The sequence below is a fragment of the Bison bison genome, unplaced genomic scaffold (genome assembly GCF_000754665.1).
Source record: "Bison bison bison isolate TAMUID 2011002044 unplaced genomic scaffold, Bison_UMD1.0 scf7180017864291, whole genome shotgun sequence".
In the NCBI taxonomy this organism is placed as follows: domain Eukaryota; kingdom Metazoa; phylum Chordata; class Mammalia; order Artiodactyla; family Bovidae; genus Bison; species Bison bison.
The window spans coordinates 9,294,045-9,309,875 of record NW_011494863.1 but is presented as its reverse complement, the minus strand read 5'-3'; the positions used below and the strand labels follow the sequence as shown (position 1 = coordinate 9,309,875).

The following is a 15,831-nucleotide window of genomic DNA, read 5'->3' as shown; positions in this document are numbered from 1 at the left end:
TAAAATTATATATATATATATAAAATACAAAAATCCTATTGATTATATTCTCTGCAGCCAAAAATGAAAAGCTCTATACAATCAGCAAAAACAAGATGGGGAGCTGACTGTGACTCAGATCATGAACTCCTCATTGCCAAATTCAGACATAAAATGAAGAAACTAGGGAAAGCCACTGGACCATTCAGGTATGACGTAAATCAAATCCCTTACAGTGGAAATGACAAATAGATTCAAGGGATTAGAGCTAATAGAGTTCCTGAAAAACTATGGGTGCAGGTTTGTGACACTATACAGGAGGCAGGGATCAACACTATCCCCAAGAAAAGGAAATGCAAAAAGGCCAAATGGCTGTCTGAGGATGCCTTACAAATAGCTGTGAAAAGAAGAGAAGTGAAAGGCTAAGGAGAAAAGGAAAGATATACCCATTTGAATGCAGAGTTCCAAAGAATAGCAAGAAGAGATAAGAAAGCCTTCCTCAGTGATCAATGCAAAGAAATAGAGGAAAACAACAGAATGGGAAAGACTAGAAATCTCTTGAAGAAAATTAGAGATATGAAGGGAACATTTCATGCAAAGGTGGGTGTGATAAAGGACAGAAATGGTGTGGACCTAACAGAAGCAGAAGATATTAAGAAGAGGTGGCAAGAATACACAGAACTAAACAAAAAAGATCTTCATGACCTAGATAATCACAATGGTGTGATCCCTCACCTAGAGCCAGACATCCTGAAATGCAAAGTCAAGTGGGCCTTAGGAAGCATCACTACCAACAAAGCTAACGGAGGTGATGGAATTCCAGCTGAGCTATTTCAAAGCCTAAAAGATGATGCTGTGAAAGTGCTGCACTCAATATGTCAACAAATTTGGAAAACTCAGCAGTGGCCACAGGATTGGAAAAAGTCAGTTTTCATTCCAATCCTAAAGAAAGGCAATGCCAAAGAATGCTCAAACTACCACACAATTGTTCTCATCTCACACGCTAGCAAAGTAATGCTCAAAATTGTCCAAGCCAGGCTTCAATAGTACATGCACTGTGAACTTCCAGGTGTTCCAGCTGGTTTTAGAAAAGGCAGAGGAATCAGAGATCAAATTGCCAACATCTGTTGGATCATCAAAAAAGCAAGGGAGTTCCAGAAAAACATCTACTTCTGCTTTATTGACTATGCCAAAGCCTTTGACTGTGTGGATCAAAACAAACTGTGGAAAAATCTGAAAGAGATGGGAATACCAGACCACCTGACCTGCCTCTTGAGAAATATGTATGCAGGTCAGGAAGCAACAGACTGGTTTCAGATAGGAAAAGGAGTACATCAAGGCTGTATATTGTCATCCTGCTTATATGCAGAGTATATCATGTGATATGCTGGGCTGGATGAAGCACAAGCTGGATTCAAGACTGCCAGGAGAAATATCTATAATATCAGATTTGTAGATAACACCACCCTTATGGCAGAAAGCAAAGAACTAAAGAGCCTCTTGATGAAAGTGAAAGAGGAGAGTGAAAAAGTTGGCTTAAAGCTCAACATTCAGAAAACTAAGATCATGACATCTGGAATTATGACATGAGGAAACAGTGGAAACAGTGACAGACTTTATTTTCAGGGGTTCCAAAATCACTGCAAATGGTGACTGCAGCCATGAAATTAAAAGGCACTTGGTCCTTGGAAGAAAAGTTATGACCAACCTAGACAGCATATTGAAAAGCAGAGGCATTACTTTGCCGACAAAGGTCCATCTAGTCAAAGCTATGGCTTTTCCAGTGGTCATGTATGGATGTGAGAGTTGGACTGTGAAGAAAGCTGAGTGCTGAAGAATTGATGTTTTTGAACTGTGGAGAAGACTCTTCTCTTCTCAGGAGAAGACTCCTGAGAGTCCCTTGTACTGCAATGATATCAAGCCAGTCCATCCTAAAGGAAATCAGTCCTGAATATTCATTGGAGGGACTGACGCTAAAGCTGAAACCCCAATACTTTGGCCACCTGATGCAAAGAACTGACTCATTGGAAAAGACACTGATGCTGGGAAAGATTGAAGGCAGGAGGAGAAGGGGACGAAAGAGGATGAGATGGTTGGATGACATCACTGACTGAATGGACATGAGCTTGAGTAAACTCCAGGAGTTTTTTATGGACAGAGCGGCCTGGTGTGCTGCAGTCCATGAGGTCACAAAGAGTTGGACACGACTGAGTGACCGAATGGAACTGAAAATATATATAGAGAGAGAGTTCCCTGTACTATATAGTAGGTCCTGTTAGTTATCTATTTTATTTATAAAAGAAAAGAAAGTGAAGTCGCTCAGTCGTGTCCGACTCTTTGCGACCCAGTGGACTGTAGCTTCCAGGCTCCTCCATCCATGGAATTTTCTAGGCAAGAGAACTGGAGTGGGTTACCATTTCCTTCTCCAGGGGATCTTCCTGACCCAAGGATCGAACCCAGGTGTCCTCATTGCGGGTAGATGTTTTACCATCTGAGCCACCAGGGAATCCCAGTTTTTATACATAGTAATGTGTATATGTCACTCCCAATCTCTCAGTTTACCGCCCCTCCCAACTTTGCCTCTAGGTAACTTTAAATTTGTTTTCTACATCTGTGACTCTATTTCTGGTTTTTAAATAGGTTTATTTGTACCTTTTTTAGATTCCACATACAAGCAATATCATATAGTATTTGTCTTTCTGTGTCCCATAAAAATTAAACAGGGGAGCATTTACGCTAATGAGATACCTAGAGTGTTATTGTAGAGAAATCATGTCAGGGTATAATATAAGAACTTGTGAGAAAATTACCTTTGCATCTTCTCTTTTAGTCTTTGCTTTTGCCCTGTCTTCTTGCTGACTGTAAGAAATAGGATAAAAGAGAAAAGAAATGAATCTTAATATGGTAGATTCTTAACACTCACTGGTTGATCATTCGTTGCTTTCATTATTCTCAAGCAACTCCAATGATCCAGTTATAGTAGGTGTCATTTTATTGGGTAATAATTAGAATGATTTATTTCATCTCAAGAGAATGGTATTCAAGAAATAATCATTTAATTAACAAGGAAACCTATTTAGCTTCTCAGCAAATAACTTGCAATGGGACTTTCTTACTTGCTGATTCTTTTGCATTTGCAAAAGGTACAAAACTCTTCATTGCAAGTCAAGGCGTTAGTGGCTCAGTCATGTCTGACTTTTTGCTACTCAATGGATTGTAGCCCACCAAACATCTCTGTTTATGGAATTCTCCAGGCAGTAATTCTGGAGTGGGTTGCCATTCTCTTCTCCAGGGGATTTTCCAGACCCAGGGATTGAATCTGCCTGGTTGCATGCAGATTCTTTACTGTCTGAGCCACCAGGGAAGTCCCCCTCCAAAAAAAAACTCTTTATAAAGTGGTAATATTTAGCTTCTGGGAGGAGTATAGCATGATGATTAAGAAGAAAGACTCTGCAGCGAAATTGAACAAGAAACACAGAAAGTGTCAACCTGTCTGTGTCTTTGTCATCTTTAACTGTGGGAGATAGAGTGGAAGGATAGGAGAAGTAATAAGAATACTTCTCTCATAGGACTGTTGTGAGCATTACATGAGTTGATACATAGCCAAGCGATGAGAATAAGTATCTGGTATATAATAAAGGGATTGATAAAAGTGATCAATATCATCAGCATTATCAGCATTATTGAAAATTAACTCTCCAAGAACAGGCCTATGTTTAAATGAGAGTAACGGCTCTTAGCCATTTTGGAAAAGTGACAGTGTTGCAAACTGAGTTTAATATGCTCAGTCTAGAGCATAATTTGATCTATAATGCAGATAATTCAATCATATAGAGACAAAAACAATTTTTATATGTTACAATCAGCATAAATTCTCATTGATCAAATTAAAACTTAAAAAGTTGAGAACTCTATTTGTATATGCTATTAAAGTGTGCAAGAAATGACTATGGAGGAAAGCATGATTCTTAAGAAAGGCAATAGCCTTTGCTAACATATCCTTAAAATATGAGATAATAAAACTTTAATTGAATAATTTTTACATTGATGGAAGAAACTAACTAAAATAGCTCCAAAATTGTGGAGTTTCTTAAACTTCATTATTTGAAAACTGATCCAAACTTTACTATGATGAGTGTAAATTGTCTGTAAGATTTAACACATTTCCCTTTCATAATGTAGTTAGAGGAAACAGCAGAGATGACCATTAGGTGGCAGTCTTACTTCCTCATCTCTGAAAGATTAATATCAAGAATAGACTGAAATAAGCCTAAATACATGTAAATGTTACTACCAAAACAATGAGAAATCTTATCATTTTCTTCATTTTTCCTGTGCCAAAATTTATATCATCCTCATCTTCTCTGGGCCTTAATTTTTTTTCATCTATAACTTGTGATAATACCAAACCCATTACATACGGTTGCTGTAAAGATTAAATGAGACTGGGCAGCAAAGCCCTCAACAAGTATATGCGGATTATATGCATTCAATAAATGTTGGTTATGATAATTATATGGTCATTGTCATGATTTCCACGTAACAGATTTTTTTAATGTTTCCATGGCTCTCTCACACTATGGGACAAATCTCCTGGGTTATATTGCTCTCAGCTAGGGGAGATGGAATGACTGAGTCCTTTCAGAAATTCTGCGGCTGCTGCCAACTTGCTTCAGTCATTTCCGACTCTGTGCGACCCCATAAACAGCAGCCCACCAGGCTCCCCCGTCCCTGGGATTCTCTAGGCAAGAACACCGGAGTGGGTTGCCATTTCCTTCTCCAATGCATGAAAGTGTAAAGTGAAAGTGAAGTTGCTCAGTCGTGTCCGACTGTTAGCGACCCCATGGACTGCAGCCTACCAGGCTCCTCCGTCCATGGGATTTTCCAGGCAAGAGTACTGGAGTGGGTTGCCACTGCCTTCTCCTTCAGAAATTCTAGGCATATAGAAAATAGAATATCCCCTGGGACAAAGAGCAAAAGACTTAAGGAAAATCATTGACTCCGGTTTAAGAGGACATACCACGTTGTCTATTGAGAATAGAGTCATACTTTAGTCCCTATAAATGGGGTATTGAACTCCTGCACAATAAAATCATCATTCCTGAAGCAGTCCTTCTCTAACTATTGCAGAGTTCATCTTCATGTTGTATCCAAATCTGTCTCCCTGTATCTCTCATCAGTTTTAATCCTGTTGCTTGCGGTCACACAGAATGAGTAGAAAGAAAAATAGTGAACCAAAACAAAAAATTCCTAAAATCCGCTGTATACCATAATGATATCAATGTATATAATCTCATGTATTTCCTCTTTCAGTTAATAATCCTTCATAAAACTAAAAGCATTTAGTGTGGTTTTCACAGAGTAGTCTCTGCTCTGAAAAAAAGATCTTTCTGAAATGTCCTGAAATGATTCTGTATTCTTTGCATCACAGAAGTTATCATCTAAAAATTCTCCATTTGTTTTTTAGTTTTGGATTTGTTTTGTTTTTGTTTTTCAGTTCATTTAAATGTGACACAGAAAAAAAGGCTAGCTATGCCTAAGTGGAAAATGTGTTATTCATAATTATTTGAAAACTTCCCTTAGCAGTTCCCTGCCCCCAAGCCTCAGAAGCCCTGGGCTCTACTCACAAGAAGGCCTCACACATGGAGCAGGTGTTGCCATGCATCTTCCCATCTGGGCCCTGGACGGGATCGTTCTCTCGAGTACAGAGAAGCTGTCCATTCTTCCTAGATTTGCGGTATTCCCGGCACAGCTCCTGTGAAATCAAGGAGGGAAGTCTGAGCTGTTGAACACAAGTTGGATCAGATTGCAAAAAATCCTGAAGTTTAGACTTTTTTTCTCAAATGGGGTTCAGCAGTTGGTAAATTTTAGAATAACTTTGAGGACACAAGCAATTTTAAATGATGGAAGTTATAGACCCTCAACCTAGAAACAGTTATCTATGTACATGTGTGCATGCACACATATAAACAAATACACAAACACAAACTATATTCGTGTTTCATACGGTTTTAGAGAATTTATGGGTGCCCTGAATGCCACCTATGGATCCCAGGTCCATATGCCTCTGACTTGTTGCAGAAGTTCCTCTTACCTCAAAGGAAGGTGTGGTCTCAGTTTGTCTTTTATTTCTTGATTCACCTTCCTTCTTTTTCTTTTCTTTTTCTTCTGCTTGGCTAAAAGAGAGTCATTTAAAGAGAAATGAGTAAGAATTCTAGACTATCCAGATTGAAAGTGATCTAAAGTACTCAAATATTTGATTATTACAGTTGATATAAATTATGAACTAGGTATGCACTGTTGGGCATATTGCTATGTTTGCTAGTGATCTGTCACATGATTTCCAATGATTTCATATCCCACTCCACAAGGGTGTGATCCTCGTTTCAGATCATTTACACTCCCATGGGAACTCAACCAGCAAGTAATACGCAAGAATCATTCTTGGATTCTTACAACATTGTGCTAAAATGTGCCACACACACACACATACAAATGCCATTGACAAGAAACAGACACAATTTAAGAAAGAGAATAAAGCTCCCAAAGAGAGAGAGATGAAGCAGAAAGGACAGAACCCTCCCTCATTTTCCCAGCAGCCGCTCTACTCACAAGAAGGCCTCACACATGGAGCAGGTGTTGCCATGCATCTTCCCATCTGGGCCCTGGACGGGATCGTTCTCTCTGGTGCATGGGAGTTTCCCATTTCTCACAAACTGGCGGTATTCACTGCACACCTCCTGCCAAAATAGAGAAGGTAATCTAGAAATACATTTCATCCCCATTCAAAGCAGAAGTTCAAAGCATCTCCACTGGTAGAAACTAATCTTTTGAATCCAGGACTTTAGTTGTGTTTCTCTCAAATATAAAATTCAACTCAAGGAACAGAACTCATGATTTGCTAAGAGACGGAAACAAACAAGACATCAGAGGATGCATAATAAAAGAGGGAGGCAAGTAAACTCTACTAGACATAGGATGAAACAAGTACACACATACAGGTCCAAGAAAATCTGAGAACCCAAATGTTGGGACCATGAAATCTGATTGTGGAAATCAGGGAAGATGTTTTCTGGGAATTACAATAACTTGAGTGAGACTTTGAAGAGTAAGTAGAATTTTCCTGGTTAAGAAATAGATTGAGAAATATACATTTGAGATTGCTAAAATGAGCTGAGGGGCACATGTTGGAGACTACATGGCATATATAGCAGCATATGAATTTCTGAACAGCAGTACGGAGCCAAATGAGAGTGAAGGAGACTAAAATGCATCCTTCAGTTGATAATGAGTGATTTGTGCATTTTAAGAAGATAAGTATTACGATCTGGTTGATATTTTGAAACTTTAGTCCAGCTGTGTTAGGGAGAATGGCTGGATAAGGAAAAAAAAAATTAGAAAAGGAGGATTCGACTTTTATCATTTAAACAAGTTATGATAACTTACATAGGTCCATGAAAATGAATATTGTAGCATTTCAAAGGTAAAAATCATGTTTTCTCCAGGTGTGCAAGGTATTTTTTAACCCAACTCAGAGGTGAAATTTCAAAAATTCACCTGTAGAAAATACACACCAAGTGTCTCTGAAAACTGAGTAGCAAAAGCTAGTCCAGTCTGTTACATGATAAAAGTAGAGCTAGTACTCATTTTTTTTTCCCAGACTGCAAATAAGTCCTTTTCATTGTACAGAGTTAGTCTCTGAAGCAGCAAAAATTGATCAAGCTGCCATAGCATGCATCTCAATGTCATCTCTAGATTGAAGGGTTAAGGTTTTCTGGGGATTTTTGCAGGGCAGTATGCCAGCATTTAGGTTCTTTGAAGTGTGTTCAAATTATAGTCTACTCACTGCATATGAGGGTGCTTTTCCAGATTCTCTTTTACTTCTTGCTTTTGCTTCAGCCTTTTTCTTTTCTTCAGCTTCTGCTTGGCTGAATGAGGGGGTGGAAAAAGGACAGATCCATAGAACCAAACCCAGGCAATGGCTTCTCCATGTTCCTGCACCGCTAATCTGTCCTCCTTCCTTAGGAAGAAGCAACGTGGCCCCTTTATCACTACATATTAATGAGAAACAGCACACAACAGCCTCCACTGTGGTAAAGTACCATATCTTCTTCATAGTTTCTGCTTAACATTGAGATAAAGATAGCAATACTGGGAGACTTGCTTTCCGAAAATTACCTTTCTTGACCATGCTCAGAAAAGGAACATCATCGGCATTCATCAAGGAGATACCAAAACTACTAGCTTGGTGACATTATACCTGGAGGCTGAAAATGGCCTTAACAGAGCACACCGACTGGTCCCCTTGTTTCACAGACACAAGGTGAAGTAGTGAGGGCTTTGCTTATAATCTCAGGATATGACCACAACTAACCAAGAGCTTTCATCTCAAGTCTATGTTCAATCTACCACCTCATGTATATCCTAGATTTATTAATTCAATTTATATGTACTGCCTACTCATGACTGTGTTCTCTATAAGGAAATGTAGGATGGATAGAAAAAGATTAATAATTGCCATACCTTGATAAGCCAAATAAGCCTGTTTGTTCTATACAATGGAATTGTATGATATGTACAGTTAATTGATGGTATTTCAACTATACATGGTTGTCAGTCAAAGCAAAAGGTCAAACTAAATGTAGTGAACTACTTAATCTGAACTCAATCAAATAAGCTGAGCCCAATCCCAGATTTTGAAACCAAACTCAATTATAACTTACTGAGAAATGTCACATTATAAAAAGCAACATGTACTGTTATTTTATGAGTTCATGGATGTTTCATGGACAACTTTAATAATCAGTTTCTGCAGTTTATGTGTTAATTTGGGGAAGACTAAATGCCTATAAACTTGTAGCTTCAGCAGTAGGAGAATTTGATATTTGTGTAAATCAGGATGTTCCAGTGCGAAGGAATAGATGTTGGGGGAAACAGACATCTTGGCATAAATAGCTCTAGATACGTACTCCCGCCTCTATTATTAACATTCTCTGTGTAACTTCTGTAGCTCCCTCCCCAGTTCTGAAAACAGGCTAGTTCTATTAAATTACTGTAGGATCCTTTACTCCTCAACATTCTAAAAGTCTATACTCACTAGAAGGCTAGACACATGGAACACAGGTTGCCATGCATTTTCCCATCTGGTCCACGAACAGGGTCGTTTTCTCTGGTACAGAAAAGTACTCCATTCTTGGCACGATCCTGATACTCAATGCACAGTTTCTGAATAATGGAAATCATACAGTTTAGAGATGGTTCTTTGTTTATAAATGTATGATATTCTTTATAAATGTATGATATTCTTTATCAAAGATGTTAGAAAAGAGGAATTAAGGATCAAAAATAAAACTTTTAGGGTTTAGAATTTTCTAAAATTTGTGATATTTCTCCTTAAAAGATTCATTCACTTAAGTATTCAACAAATGTATTAAGTTAGAGGGATTAAATATGAATGTGATTTGGCCCTTTTATGTTGAATGAAGAGGATAAGGGATTACAATATAAAAAGCTAAGGGATATGACACATGTTTAAATTAAGTGTGCACAATGGCACTCCACTCTGGTACTCTTGCCTGGAAAGTCCCATGGACAGAGGAGCCTGGTAGGCTGCAGTCCATGGGGTCTCGAAGAGTTGGACACGACTGAACGACTTCACTTTCACTTTCATGCATTGGAGGAGGAAATGGCAACCCATTCCAGTATTCTTGCCTGGAGAATCCCAGGGACGGCGGAGCCTGGTGGACTGCCGTCTGTGGGGTCTCAGAGTCGCACACGACTCAAGCGACTTAGCAGCAGCAGCATAAAGGAAAGAATGATTCAAGGAAGTTCCCAGAAGAATTTATACATGAGTTGTATCTTTAGAATGTGTCTAGGAAAACAATGTGGCAAAAATGAACCCCAGGAGGAATTATGATATGCAAAGCCAGAGGCCTTAAAGGAACAGGTTATCTTCAGATAATCTATCACAGCCATGAGTACAATGCTGCTGCTGCTGCTGCTAAATCACTTTAGTAGTGTTCGACCCTACAGACGGCAGCCCACCAGGCTCCGCCGTCCCTGGGATTCTCCGGGCAAGAACACTGGAGTGGGTTGCCATTTCCTTCTCCAATGCATGAAAGTGAAAAGTGAAAGTGAAGTTGATCAGCCGTGTCTGACTCTTAGGGACGCCATGGACTGCAGCCTACCAGGCTGCTCCGCCCATGGGATTTTCCAGGCAAGAGTACTGGAGTGGGGTGCCATTTGGCTAAAGAATTATCAGGACACAAAGAGGAAGGTTTGGGAACTGGTCAAAAGGAGAATTTGAAGATAAGTCAGAAGCAGACCACTCAACTTTGAAAAGACTTCTGCACTTTATTCATTGGAAACAGGAAAACAGTATTTATAGCAGAGAAAAATCTAATCAGATTTTTGTTTTAAAAAGTTTGTCCAGTAAGATGTGGAGGGTTTAGGTGACTAAAGGCTGAAGTTAGGGAAACTATAGAAGACAAGGGAGGGAGGGAGAGGGAAGGAAGGAAAAGAGAAGAAGGAAGAAACTGAAAATGAAATATAAAAGGATAGCTGGGGGGCATTTGATAGCTAAAATCAAAAGGCCTTTGTAACACAGAATTGAAGGGAGAAAGCAACTGAAACTGAGACCTTAACAATAGAGTTACATGAAGACAGAAGGTGGACTAAGGGAGTGAGCTATTTGAAGTAGAGTTTCTTCATGGAGTGAAATGGCCCAGTATACTTTAAACATTAGATTTCCATAATGCCATTGGTTCATGGATGTTTCCTACTCTGAAAACAACATGGAAGATGAATCTTGAGGATTGAGGAGGATGCTGGCTAGAAGTATAGAGACCAGGCAGGATGCCTATGCATCAGTGCAAAGGAAAGCTGGTAGGTGTCTGAGCTAAGATGGTGAGTGAGTGAGTGAAAGTCGCTCGGTCGTGTCCGATTCTTTGCAACCCCATGGGCTATATACAGTCCATGGAATTCTCTAGGCCAGAATATTGGAGCAGGTAGCCATTCCATTCTGGAGTAAAAGACACACACACACACCCCTATAAAAGTCATAACTAAGTTGATCAAACTAATCCTTACCTCAGTATCTCTTTTAGCTTTTTCATTAGCCTTTCTCAAGATTTCATCTGCTTTATTTTTTTCTTCTGAAAATTGCTGTTTGCTGGAGACAGAAACGAAAAGGGGAATGAATATAGATGTTTTGAATCTTCAAGCAGTAAAACAGTCATTTGGATGCAGGTAGAAACAAACAACTAAGTGTTCCTGAGTTTTACAACAAACATTTTCAAATCACCCTGAAGCCCTGATTAAATTGAAATCTTTACTATTTTCCCAAAGAACCCCTTTCATTTTGCCTTCAAGTTTGCTGTTTGCCATTTCTTCCCGTTGTAGCAATCTTTTTTTTTTCTTTTTTTGTCATCTTCTCTTTTAAATCTCCCCCAACTTAAATTCTACCTTCTTTAAGAAGACATCCCATACCTCAGAGTAGAAATGAGTTATACATCTTTTACTGTGTTTTCATATTGGATATTCTTCTCTTATAGGATAGTGTTCATTCTCTTTGGCAGAGAGAGTGTGTGTGCGTGCACACACACATGTGCACATGTGCACACACATCCATGTATTGCTGTTAGCCTTAAAAAAGCTTCTTGAGAGCCGGGATCTTTATCCATACATTCATCCATTATTTATTCAACATTTGGTTAGTAATTATTTGCTGGCAAGCATTAGATAGCACCCTGGGCATAGAGTACTTTGCAATATGAGCACATATTCTATCTTTTTAGAACTACGGACAAGTAGAGCAGAGTGATAGTCGATAGATAGTACTGGAAATAATTATACAAATATAAACTATTAAGATTGTTATGAAACTATTAAATGTTATAAAGACTGAATTTAATCAGTGATTTTAAGAGATCTTATCCAAAGAAGTATAATTTTGATATGAAATACACAGAAGAGACATTAGTTGACCAACAGAAGAACTAGCAGTTCAGAGGAAAGAGCTTATAGAGTTCAAGGACCTGAAAGAAAGTGTGATGAGACCTTTCCTGAGCCATCTTTATATATGCCCTAATTTATGTGTTGTGGGATTTGCTCTCTTCCCAGGGCCAGATGTCCAAGATGACAAGATAGTTAATCTAGTTCACATATGAACATGAATTTTTTTGTGGGCATCCCATCTATTCTGCCACAGTGGGGTAATGTATGTATGTGTGTGCTCAGTTGCTTAGTCACGTCCACCTCTTTCGCGACCCTAAGGACTGTAGAGCCCTCCAGGCTGCTCTGTCCATGGAATTTCCCAGGCAAGAATGCTGGAGCAGATTGCCATTTCCTACTGCAGGGGATCTTCCTGACCCAGGGAACAAATCCACATCTCTTGTGTCTCCTGCATTGGCAGGCAGATTCTTTACCACTGCACCACCTGAGCAGCCCTAATGTGGTAATAACTGAAGGAAAATAATCAGTCCTGGTGCCTACTTTTAACTCTCGATCTGTACATAGGTTTGCAAAGAGTGGGACATGACTGAGCACACGCACACTATGACTAGCTCACAAGAAGGCTTACAAAGGTGATGGGAAGAAATGGTAACAAGTATTTTGTGATCCAGTCATCTTACTGGAAACTAGAATCCACTTGTATTAAAAAAGAAATATTAGAGCTTGCTTGTTAGGTGGCATTATGATTTGTAGAGAATATAACATTGCTCAGACGTTCTCAACAGCAAATCTTCCCATAAACACTGTTCTTATCCCATCATTTTAGTCAATCTTTACTTCACCTTTGAGTCACTCCAAAGAAACCACATCTATACTTACAAAATTTCAGCACACAGGGCACATTTGTTGCCATGTATCCTGCCATCAGGGCCACGGATAGGGTCACTTTCCCGTGTACAGAAAAGTCTTCCATTCCTCACTTGATTTTCATATTCCTTGCAAAGATCCTTTAAAAAAGACAAGTAATTACATTTAGCACTTTCCTACCCTTTAACCTAGAAAAATGTACATCATGTATTTATTTTCAAAGAATGTTGTATCCAGAAGGTGTTCATAAACACATATATTAAGGAGAGTTAATGAGAAAATAGAAATTATATTGTCAAATTACTTGGTACTTGTATCTACTGTGTGGTTCATATACTAAAAGGCAAAAGAGCCTAGGAAAGAATCAGGCTGAGGAAATATTTTCTAAGATCAGATAGTTACTGTTAACTTTCAAATCTGTGGAAAAAATAAAAGGTCTGTCATGGGGTTCCAAAAGAATAAGAACATAACAAAACACAGCAGCCAAGACAAAAGAAATGTTGCCAATAAGCAGAATATAGAATCTGTGAGATAAGATATTTAAGAGCTGCTTAATAGAACAAGTCAAGAACAATCTGCATAATCTGCAAGGGAAAAGAAATAAGATGGCATCCAACAGTATGCTTACTCTGTTTTTCACTCTGTGGATCATTTTAATTTACTCTTCCTCATCAGTGCTCATTTCTAACACTGCAGGTGGAAACCTCAGAGAGTGAACCTAATTTTCTTCACTTTTCACTTAGAATTGTGGGCCATCAAGACTAATCTTTATCTTTTCTTGCTGTTCAGTTGCTCAGTCATGTCCAACTATTTGTGACCCCATGGACTACAGCACTCCAGGATTCCCTGTCCTTCACCATCTCCTGGAGTTTGCTCAAGATCATTTCCATTGAGTCAGTGATGAAAACCAACCATCTCATCCTCTGTCATCCCCTTCTACTCCTGCCCTCAATCTTTCCCAGCATCAGGGTCTTTTCCAATGAGTCGGCTCTTCCCATCAGGTGGCCAAAGTATTGGAGCTTCAGCTTCAGCATCAGTCCTTCCAATGAATATTTACAGTTGATTTTCTTTAGGATTGACTGGTTTGATCTCCTTGCAGTCCAAAGGACTCTCAAGAGTCTTCAGCACCACAGTTCGAAGGCATCAATTCTTTGGCACTCAGTCTTTTTTATCATCCACCTCTCATATCCATACATGACTACGGGAAAAAACATAGCTTTGACTAGATGGACCTTTGTAGGCAAAGTAATATCTCTGCTTTTTAATACTCTGTCTAGGTTTGTCATAGCTTTTCTTCCAAGGAGCAAGCATCTTTTAATCTCATGCCTGCAGTCACCGTCTGCAGTGATTTTGGAGCCCAAGGAAATAGTCTGTCACTGTTTCCATTGTCTCCCCATCTATTTGCCATGAAGTAATGGGATGGGATGCCATGATCTTTGTTTTTTGAATGCTGAGTTTTAAGCCAGCTTTTTCACTTTCCTCTTTCACTTTCATCAAGAGGTTCTTCAGTTCTTCTTCGCTTTCTGCCATAAGGGTGGAGAAATCTGCATATCTGAGGTTACTGATATTTCTCCCGGCAATCGTGATTCCAGCTTGTGCTCCATCCAGCTTGGCATTTCATATGATGTACTCTGAATGTAAGTTAAATAAGCAGGGTGACAACATACAGCCTTGACATACTAAAGGATTACTGGTCCCATTTTGGAACCAGTCTGTTATTCCATGTCTAGTCCTAACTGCTACTTCTTGATCTGCATACAGATATCTCAGGAGGCAGGTAAGGTGGTCTGGTACTCTCATCTCTTTAAGAATTTTCCATAGTTTGTTGTGATCCACACAGTCAAAGGCTTTAGCATAGTTAATGAAGCAGAAGGAGGTTTTCTTCTGGAATTCGCTTGCTTTTTCTATGATCCAGCAGATGATGGCAATTTTCTAAATCCAGCTTGTATATCTGGAAGTTCTCACGTCACTGTTGAAGCCTAGCTTGAAGGCTTTTGAGCATTACTTTGCTAGCATGTGATATGAGTGCAATTGTGTGACAGTTTGAATATTCTTTGGCATTGTCTTTCTTTGGGAATGAAAACTGACCTTTTCCAGTTCTGTGACTACTGCTGAGTTTTCCAGATTTGCTGGGATACTGAGTGCAGCACTTTCACAGCAACATTTTTAATGGTTTGAAATAGCTCAGCTGGAATTCCATCACCTCTACTATCTTTGTAGTGATGTTTCCTAAGACCCACTTGACTTCACACTTCAGGATGTCTGGCCCTAGGGGAGTGATCACACTATCATGGTTATCTGGGTTATTAAGATCTTTTTTGTATAGTTCTTCTGCGTATTCTTCCACTCATTCTCAATTTCTTCTGCTTCAATTAGGTGCATACCATTTCTGTCCTTTATTGTGCCCATCTTTGCATGAAATGTTCCCTTGGTATCTCTAATTTTCTTGAACAGATCTCTAGTCTTTCCTATTCTATTGTTTTTCTATTCTTCTGTTTTTCTATTGTCTTTCCTATTCTATTTTTTTGCATTGTTCACTTAAAAAGGCTTTCTTATCTCTCCTTGCTATTCTCTGGAACTCTGCATTCAGATGGGTATATCTTTCCTTTTCTCCTTTGCCTTTTGCTTCTCTCCTTTTCTTAGCTATTTTTAAGGCCTCCTCAGACAGCCATTTTGCCTTTTGTATTTCTTTTTCTTAGGGGTGGTTTTGATCACCACCTGTACAATGTTATGGACCTCTGTCCATAGTTCTTCAGGCACACTGTCTATCAAATTTAATCCCTTGAATCTATTTGTCACTTCCACTGTATAATTGTAAGGAATTTGATTTAGGTCATATCTGAATGACCTAACGTTTTCCCTAGTTTCTTCAATTTAAGCCTGAATTTGGCAATAAGGGGTTCATGATCTGAGCCACAGTCAACTCCTGGTCCTGTTTTTGCTGATTGTTTAGAGCTACTCTATCTTTGGTTACAAAAAATATAATCAATCTGACTTAGGTATTGACCATCTGGTGATGTCACAGTGCAGAAT

General features: G+C 39.0%; 1 protein-coding gene across 1 annotated transcript in view; it reads right to left on the bottom strand.

The window, feature by feature from the left end:
- Positions 1-15,831, bottom strand: part of SPINK5 (serine peptidase inhibitor, Kazal type 5) — a 65,079-nt gene that overhangs the window by 25,910 nt on the left and 23,338 nt on the right. Inside the window, exons 7-14 of the mRNA XM_010850482.1 lie at positions 12,811-12,938; positions 11,068-11,149; positions 9,077-9,204; positions 7,826-7,907; positions 6,592-6,719; positions 6,074-6,155; positions 5,607-5,734; positions 2,790-2,838 (exon numbers count right to left, since the gene is read on the bottom strand). Coding sequence (XP_010848784.1) covers positions 2,790-2,838; positions 5,607-5,734; positions 6,074-6,155; positions 6,592-6,719; positions 7,826-7,907; positions 9,077-9,204; positions 11,068-11,149; positions 12,811-12,938 — 807 coding nt within the window. The remainder of the gene's footprint in view (positions 1-2,789; positions 2,839-5,606; positions 5,735-6,073; positions 6,156-6,591; positions 6,720-7,825; positions 7,908-9,076; positions 9,205-11,067; positions 11,150-12,810; positions 12,939-15,831) is intronic.